The following is a 9,234-nucleotide window of genomic DNA, read 5'->3' on the forward strand; positions in this document are numbered from 1 at the left end:
GTGGGTCCAGCTGGGAGCTGGGAAATAAAAACTGTCAGCCTGACAAGGGCTGGGTTGAGACTGGCCAAGCCGCTGCCAGACCCCGCGCCTCGGCCTTACTCTAAGCGCCCCAGAAGTCCTGCAGCTGCGGCCGGACAGGCAGCGATCTGGGGGCCCAGCCCCCACCCCGCCCTGCGCTAATGGGGGTAAAGCTCCGCCGGCGCCATCCTGCAAGCCGAGTCTGATAATAGCCCTGATTAAATGGCGGGGCAGCCAAGGGAAGGCCCCCGCCGCCGCCAGCGCCACCGTCACCGCGCCGACTAAGCGGGGACCGGCAGCGGCGGGGGCTCTAACTTGGCCGTCTGTGTCCCAGCCCCGGGAACGGCGGCGGCCGGAGCCGAGGGCGCCGTCTCTGGCCTCAAGTCCTGGCTGGGAACCGCGTGTGTGGGAGGACGGCCCGGGCGCCGGGAGCGGAGAAGCGGGACCTGGTCCCCTATTCTTAGGGACCCGACAGCGTCGCCCGGGGAGGAGTCTTCAGGAGCTAAAGTCCATGTCTAGAGTCCCCAAGCGGTGAAACTAAGCAGAACGGGGCGCACTGCGCCGTTGTCCCCAGTCGTCTGGTCTGCCTTGGTCTCCCTTGATCTGCCTTGGCCTCTCCTAGGTGGGAGGTCTGGGACTGAGACCGCGCGAAGGCTGGGGTGGGCTGGAGGAAGAAAACCAGCAGCTCCCGCACTCGAGAAGCCAGAGTGAGCCTCGCTAGCCCCTTCGCTAGATGCGCCTCGGCGCTGCTCGGTTGCGGAAAGTACCCGCTTCCTGCCATCGCATCACCCTACCTGGGATCGCTGCGCCCGGTGCGCTCAGCCAGCGCCTGGCACTGGGCGAACTTTCTTCTTCGCAGATATGGAAACTAAGTCTCAGAGCAATCCAGATAGCCCAGATCACATCGCAGGCAAATGACAAAACTGGCTTCAAACCTCCAAAACTTGGCAGTCTGCCTCCAAAAGTTGGGGGTATGCAGGCGATAAACCTGTACAGACTCCTGCCAAGCAGTGCGTGATCTCCCCGCCTCCCCCGCCTCGGTCTCTACCCCAGCCACCCGCTCCCCGCCACCTCGCCGCCAACTCTGCAGTCTGCACAACCTACAGATTGCTCGGTAATTACCCCCAGAAAAAGAAAATTACAAAGGTCGCCTGGTCCCGCGGTCCACGTGCGACACCGAAAGACCTTTACTTGGCCTGCCTTTCGTTTCACGCACTTTGAGGGTGGACCGTGGGCTTGCCAGTCACATCAGCCCGCATTTTGGGGCACAAAGTTGCCGGTCTCAGGGCGATGAACAAAGACATGCACGTGTTTCCTGGGCCTGCGGCTGCTATTTACAAATAGGCCAAGAAAATTGAGCCCTCCCCTCCGAACTGCCTCAGCTTCCAGAACAGGAAACCAACCAAGTTAGTGACAGAATTCGATATGGGGCGGAGGTGAAGTTTGAGGAGCAATCGGGTCACACAGTCCGGGGTCACCTCCTGTGCCACCATGAAATTATCCGTGTGTCCTTGAACGAGTGAACTAGTCTTCCCAGACTCATTTTCTGCAACTTTAAAATGCACAAAATAATGCTACCCGACTGCTATTATCAACCTTATGTGTTTCTTGGGAAGCCTAGCACAGTGCCTGGCACGTACTAAGTACACAATAGAAGCTCTTTATAACGCACTGAAAAACTAGCTTCCAGGACTTGAAATGTATGCAAAATGCCTTCAAACTAGGTGAGTTAATGGGGAAAAAATGCAACGGAGAGGCCTACTGTGGGCCTCCAGGCTTTCTAGCACAGACTTTCACAGCACGGAGACTATGTGTCTGAGCATCTGCAGGGAAGCTTTCCTCCTGGCTTTTCCACCATAGAACTGAGACCCAGAACCTCTACAGCCCCCATAGATAAAGCTGTTTCTTACATTTTTTTGAGTGCAGGGTGGAAATCAGGGCTCTTGAACACACTTCTTGATCAGATTTAATCTGTATCAACCCTAAATTGAAATGAAGGCTTTTTCCAAGTTCCAGAGTTGGCCAGTAGTAATGCTTTTGAAGTCCCTTGCCCTCACACCAATGTTACACCATTTATTCTTCACAACAAACTCTGGATATAGATGTTTCCATCAGTAACCACACTTCACAGAGGTGGAAAAGGAGTCCGCACAGCTTGCTCCAAACCAGTGTTTCTGATGCCAGACCTCAACACTTTTCTTCTGCCAGGATTTTTATTAAAGTTGTTTATTCTGCTTTATTTTATTAACGTTAAGCCATTATGCCTCTTCATTCTAAGAGTTCCGTGTTGAGGAGAATGTAATATATACTCTTCATGTTGGTGCTTTTTTATACATCTCTAGCTGGGCTTTGAAGCCTGGAGGGGCAGGGATGGTATGCAAATTGTCCAATGCTAATCTCACCCCACCAAGCCAATGCCTGGTCCAGAAAGAATGAATGCTCACAAACAGATTGGATTAGCTATCTTTGCTCTTTGTTTCCTCCAGTCTTTATCACAATTTCTATTTCTATTGTGGTTTTTATAGGCGTATTATTGGTGTCTCCCACCAGACTGTGAGTTGCATGAGTCAGGAATATTAGGGTTCTGATTACTGGTCATCGCAGCCCAGAGTAAGTACCAGGTAATATTGGATGACTGAACAAATATTCTGCATTCCTTATCTTGTGTTAGATGCATACATCTTTGCTCGCTTGCAGAATATATGTTTCAAGTCTTCTGGCGCATGTTCACATGGAAATAGGAGCCCAGATCTTACTGGGTGTATTTTGCCCTTCACAAGGAATAAGAAGTTACAGTCGATGGTTTCTGGGGTGACTTGCTGTGGGAGCTGGTGGCAGAGACCTTGGAAGACTATTTCCTGCCCATGTCTTCCCTCACGCTGGTCTCCCAAACCTCCTGACAAAGACACAGAGAGTCACCGAACAGCGAGTTCTGGTTCCTGTAGAGGGAAGGCAGGACGTGTCCTGGGAATCACCAGAGGGTTCAAGGAGCAGTTGTTTGTTGGAAGGCTGGATCATCTGAAATGTGGCAAGTGCTTTAAGTTTAATTAGGTGACATCTTCAAAACTGATGCTACTTCGTGAGAGGAAGGGCGCTGGCAAACAGAGGTCGCTCTTCTGCTAAAGTTGTCTCATTTAGTTTTGAGTTCGTCTTCAAACACCTAAGAAACTGAAACTCAGGAAGCTCACTGGGACACCTGCCACCGGGCCAACAGGACCTTCATCCTGAAGCAGGGGCTGTCCTCTATCCTGCCTTCCTCCTCCTAGTGGGAGATCCCACTAAATCAGTCCAGAGTGCACCATAATGGCAGGAGCCATGCTTTCCAACCTAGGGATTTGCCTTGGAATCCCCCTTCTACCGCTTAAATCAGTGTAATTTGAAGCAGATTCTTCACCTTCTTGACAGGGCTGGGAGTGAAAGCCCCAAATTCAAGGGTCAACAGAAACCTCAGTAATCGATAATTCATATTTTAACGCAGCAATTTAAGAAATCAAAATTCATGCAAAGTTCATTATGTGCAAAATATCTTAGCTTTATATAAAGACAGGGTCTGTCAGCAGCCGGGCTGTTGGGTTCGGAAGACCGCGACCTCCCAGGAGGAGCATTGGCGGAGGAAGGCGGGACCACTCACGGAGGAGGAGAAAGGAGGGTGGGGGGCGGGGGAGAATGGGTCTGGATTTCGCGCCCCACAGGGTGTCAGGAGAAATCCTTCTGTGCTGGTCTTAGGATCACGCTGCGAGTTTTGCACGCCACTCCAGTGCATGGGCTCTTCTCTGGTCAAGGGGAGATCTGAGGGGCGCTGAGACCCCATCCCTCAAGCTGGGAGCTCTTGCGGGACGAGTAGGGTGGAGGCCCTGAGCGAGCATCCTTTGAGGAGTCTCTGAGGCCCCATGACTGATCTCTGGCCCCAGGCTGGGGATGGGGTGGGGGAGCCTCTTGGTGAAAACCGGGGTTAGGGGAGGCCTGGGATGTGCGAGAGAGAAGGGCACCCCAGCGGCAGGACTTCGCTAGCCAGGTCCGGTGGGGTAACGTCGCAGAACCACGGGCCACAAAGGACCTTTCCCTTCACCACCTGAGGACACGGGCCCTGGAGATGGACACGTCCTTCCCTAGGGACACAAGACATTTCTTTCCTGGGTCCCACGCGGGCGCGAGTTTGAAGTCCAGAACCAAAAGCGCGCACACGCACATGCACACCACGTGGGACCAAAGAGATGACAAGCTCCAGCCGCACCCCTGGAGAAGAGGATCTTTGCCTTGCGCTTAAAGCCGGAACTAGGCGAGGGCGCCGGGAGCGCCAAGGCCCAGGGTCTTCCAGGGTGGGCCCGAAGGCCTGGATGCTGCAGGCCTGTTCTTGGGGCCTGGGCTGGCTGGGCGCTTGAGGGGACCATCTGAGTTCAAGAAAACGCAACCCCGCCAGGGTGTACGTCTGAGCCAAGGCCCGCACTTCTCCCAGGAAAGGCTGGGACTCGCAGCCCTCCAGTCAAGCGATCGAAATCCGAGGCCTCGCCGCGCGCTCCGTTTCCCCGCGCGGGGACGCGCGCTGCTCTCTCCGGGAACGTGCTGCGGCGGCCTCCGAGGGGCTGCGGCCGCCCTCCCCACGCTGCTTCGGGACTTTTCTATTCCGTAAACCGAATTTAGGAATCCCAAAGCACCATTATTGTCGTTTTTAAAGTATTTACCAGAAAGAGAGAAAGGGAGGATGGGGACGGGATCTCGGGCCAAGTTCGCGAGTAGCTGCCCGGGTGCCCAGAAACAGGTCTCTCTTCTCACCTTCTCTCCCGCTGTCACCCTCGGGGGCACGGCGGCGCTCTGGGTCTGGCACCCCTTCCCGCAGCCCTGGCGCGCTCTGGCTCCTGGTGTTGCCCGCGGGTGATCGAGACCAGCCGGCGACGGGTCCCAGCCGCTGTCGGCGGAGGGTTCTGCGTTAGCATTCGTTAAGCGAGGAATCATTGGCCAAAAGCGGGAAGCCAATTACTTCCTGGGCTGGTCTCTGGGACCACTAACTTTCGAGTTACGGAGACTACAAACGAGAATTTGAAAGTGTGTAATGTATAGGGAGACATCTTCCAGTCCTCCAAACTTGGTATAACCAAACTCAGACGTATAACCAAAAGGTTTAATTCTTACGCTCCAAAATTTAAAGGGGTTTAAGGAAAGGCCCCTTATCACCATGTGACTCCACTCCTCGGAGCACCTTCCAAAACTGTCCCTACAGTTAACTCGACAAGCGTGTGCGAGAGATACAGGTCTACAATCGCGAAGCCGCAGTTCGAAATTTAAGTATAATAAAATTCTGTGCTTATGTTTTACATACAGCGGTGTTAAGGTTTGCTATGGCTTAGAGGCTTGTATTGCCCAAGTTATCTCATGAATCCACAGAGCCTTCTTCCAGGTAGGAATAAATTATTGGCCCTATTTTAATGTAGATAGTGAAACTGAGGCTTTGAGATGTTTAGGTAACCTATACAAAGTCTTAAAAGCGCTCTAAAGTCAAGATTCAAAGCCTTCTCCAAGTCGGATTGCGAGTTCCCATATCCCAAAGCGCCACCGCCGGCCGGTCGTCAGCCGGAGCAAGGCCTGGAGGGAAGTGTTAATGTGATTGCTTTGTTCCAACCCCTGTGGTGCCTTTACCTGTTAATCCGCGCTAACACTGAGGTTTTGAAGGGACCTCAGAACCTCAGCGCTCTCCGCTTCGGGACCGCTTCGAATCACCCTTTGACAGCACCTCTCAACCAAGCACTGGTTCCCCGTTTTTATAGCACCATATTGATTCGCAAAGGCAATAAATCTAAGGAACGAGGTGCCCCTAACCCCCCGATAATTATGTTGTAGTGCACATTTTACTGCCACGGTTTCAACACCAGCAAGATGCATAGCTTGTTAGGGATCCCCAAACGGCTCACCTCTCGCGCCCGGATTTGTTTAAAGTGGCCTTTTCAATTCCTCTGGTTTGCCTCCTGCTTCTGCGCTCATTTAGCTTTTTGTGCTTTCTATTTTACCTTTTAATAGGATGAATAGTAGGAGTTCTGCCCACAAGAGACTCAGAATTGGGCTATGGCCCGTCGCAATTGGAAAAGGAAGTGGAAGTTGATTGGGAGCAAGTCAGCTTTCCCCTCCGCGGGCCAATTTTCCCCAAAATACCCATGTCATGAAATTATTCAAATTCCATTCTAAACCATTAGGATAATTACGAAAAGAAACGATGTTTTCTCTGCATAGAAGTGTAATGGCAAGTTTTTAAAATTGAGGTATAATTCCGTAGTTCTTGAAAACTAAAACCAGCAAAAAGATTTTTTGCCACCCCGTTTGAAGCATATATCAAGCTCTGGACCAACCATGACATCACCCTCACTCCGATAAAATGTTAAAAAACAAACAAAAAACCCTTTTGTCAGAAATCTCCCTTTCCGAGACTGGGAGACTGGAAAGGAACCAGTATGCACCTTACATTCAAGAGGGAAATGTCACTGTTGCATTGAGATGGGGTTTGCGCTGGAGGGGTGAAGTGATTTTCAACAACAACAGCGGAGGGTCTGAGTTGTTCCAAAACAGCAAAAAGACCAAAGGCTCAAGAATGGAAGCTGGTCGTTAGGCACACCCGGTTGGCTTAGTCTCTGCTCTTCCTAACGTTTAATCTGAGAGCCTCTGCTCTCAGCCAGCGTTAGCTCTGCTCTCCATCTCCCGCGAACAGCGCAGGCACAACTGCAGGGCCATCGTGTGACCAAGAGGGTGGCCTGGAGTGCCAGTCTGGCGCTGGGGTTTGCCTCTAGCTGGCTGGGGGAACTGGAGAGGAGATGTGCCCCTGCCAAGCCCTCCCTGGTGTTTCCTTCTCAAAAGCAAATGGAGATAGGCTACTGGACAGTGTAAACCTCTTCCAGTAATAAAACCTATGATTTTACGAATTTCCCCCAAATATTTGCACGTACACACTTTGTACCTGGAGACCGATAGCGGAATACCTTTAGTCACCAGCATGCAGCACCTTGTTAGTAACTATTGATACGCATCGACAAGAGTGGCTTAAATCACGACTTTCCCAGATGTCATCATTTCACTTTCATAAAAGTTCTCAGCTTCTGACTTTTTAGCTTTTCCCGGAAGTTTATTCCAGGAGGCTGGGCCCTCAGGGGTGCAGGGAAGGGAGAAAAGTGCTGGTGGGAAATGGAAGCTGTTTTCTCTTTCTTTTAAATGTTAAGACCCACCAAGGGGCTCCTAATCGCCAGACCGACTGGCTTGTAAGGAGCGCAAATATTTACATGTACAATTTGAGTGTGTGTGTCAGCCTGAGTTTACACGGCTGCGAGTGAAGCGGATTACCCTGCGAATTCAGAGAATTTGAGTTATTCAAGCTGAACAGGGCCAACAGGACGACCCCCATAAGGCCGTGGGAAGTCCTGGTCGCAGCTCAGTTTGCGAAGGCAGAAGAGCCCTTGTCTACCAAGCTAAGGCGCTGTAAATCTCGCACTCTCCCACCTCGCGTCGCGTGGTCCCGCAGGGTGCTGCGCCCCCGGCACCGCTCCCGCCCCGCGCCTTCCCTTCGTGGAGGCCCCACTTTCCCGAGTCCCTTTCGGGAACAGGAACCCCGCGTAAGTGACGCTCTGGTGCGTAGCAGAAGCCGTGGTTCTGAGAGCAGCATCCTTTGCCAAACGCTCGAAGCCCTCCCTTGGCATGTCCTTTACTGGGCTGTGTCTCTCCAGTCCCCCGTCAAGCAGACAGATTTATTTTGGAGCCCAACGAGTGCGGGGGACCAGCCCTGGGAGCTGTCTCGCGAATAGGATCTGGTCAGTAGGTGCTGGCTCTGTGGCACCGGTTCCCGCTCTACTTAGAGCTTCCCCACTTTCTTTTGGAACTTTGAGCAACGGGAAGAAAAAGAATGGAAGAAGCAGGAACTCCCCCAGGCTACCGCTGATCTAGGTTCCCGCACTGGGCCACTCCCGGAATCCCGCGTCCTAGCCGCTTCAGAAATACCCGCTCCCGACCGCGCGCTCGTCCCTTCCGCCCTGGGACTTGGAGACGAGGCTAGCTGCATCGGCGGTAGCTAGGCGGTGACACTTTTTTCCGAACGGGAGCCAGGTTTGCGGCGGGTAGCGGCGCGAGGCGGTGCGGGCACCGCGCCCGGGGCGCGCCCTCCCAGCCTGGCCCGCGGCCCCGCCCCCGGCGGCGGAATCAGGAAGCGGTGACGTGAGAAGGAGCTGACTGGCTGCGGGCCGCCGGGATAGCTACCGCCAGCAAATTAAGGCGCCGGGCTGCGAGCGCCCGGGCGCAGTGTCCTCCGCGCCGCGCCGTGCTGCGCACGCCTTCGCTCGCGCTCGTTGGCGTTCGCCCCCTCGCACCGGCGCTCTACCGGTCGCCACCTTCTTGCAGGTTGGGCCGCCCCGGCTGTTTCCGGCGCGCGGAGGGAGAAAGGACGCCGTGGAGGTGCGGCAAGACCCCTGGGCTTTGCGCGTCCGATGCTCGTCTCCACCTTCCGGCGGCGCAGCCGGTGGTTTCGCGGAGCGCCCCAGTGTTCGCGCACCCGGTTGAGCCCGCTGCTGGTCCTCCCCTGTCCTCTCCGGCTAGTTCGAAGTCTGTGGGGCTGGAGGGCTTTGCGGTGAGGAACAGAGGCCAGTGTGGAGCTCTTGGGAGGTTGGGGCTGACTCATCTGGAGTTCCCGACTCCGCTGAGATTGCACTTGGAAACTTTGCGCTGTGTGTCGGTTTTTGTCTCCCCTGGGGGAGGCTGGAAGGCAGTTCGGCAGGCCCGGTCCGTGGCCAGGACCGTACGCTGGGGGCCATGGAGTTCACAGCGTCGCCCAAGCCACAGCTCTCCTCCCGGGCCAACGCCTTCTCCATCGCCGCGCTCATGTCGAGCGGCGGCTCCAAGGAGAAGGAGGGCACCGAAAACACCATCAAACCTCTGGGTAAGTCTGGCTGCCTGAATGTCCGCTGTGGGCAGGGGCGCCGTGCGCATCCGTCTGACCCTCTGTGCCCTGCCTGCGGGAGGCTCTCGAGGGTGGCTGCCTGTCCTTGCTCGAGGCAGCTTCTGATCCTCGGGTCAGGGGCCCGACGCTAGGGGTGGGAGAGTCTTTCCTTTTCCGCCCAAATTTTCTTTGGGGTCTTCCCGGACAGCCGGTTTCGCGTCTTGTCTCTGCGCTAGCCCCATTCCCTACCCATTCGTCTAGAATCCCCTTGTCAAGTCGTCTGTATGAGAGTGTGTTTAATTTTGTTGGGACAA

At 54.4% G+C, this 9,234-nt stretch overlaps 1 protein-coding gene across 1 annotated transcript in view; it reads left to right on the plus strand.

Annotated features, from left to right (window-relative positions):
• The first annotated feature begins 8,444 nt into the window (after positions 1-8,444).
• The window catches only part of TBX20 (T-box transcription factor 20), a 57,808-nt gene continuing 57,018 nt past the window's right edge, over positions 8,445-9,234 (plus strand). The window contains exon 1 of the mRNA XM_032871768.1: positions 8,445-8,920. Coding sequence (XP_032727659.1) covers positions 8,794-8,920 — 127 coding nt within the window. The 5' untranslated portion in view covers positions 8,445-8,793. The remainder of the gene's footprint in view (positions 8,921-9,234) is intronic.

Source organism: Lontra canadensis, unplaced genomic scaffold, assembly GCF_010015895.1.
Source record: "Lontra canadensis isolate GAN:19392208 unplaced genomic scaffold, GSC_riverotter_1.0 scaffold2, whole genome shotgun sequence".
In the NCBI taxonomy this organism is placed as follows: Eukaryota; Metazoa; Chordata; class Mammalia; order Carnivora; family Mustelidae; genus Lontra; species Lontra canadensis.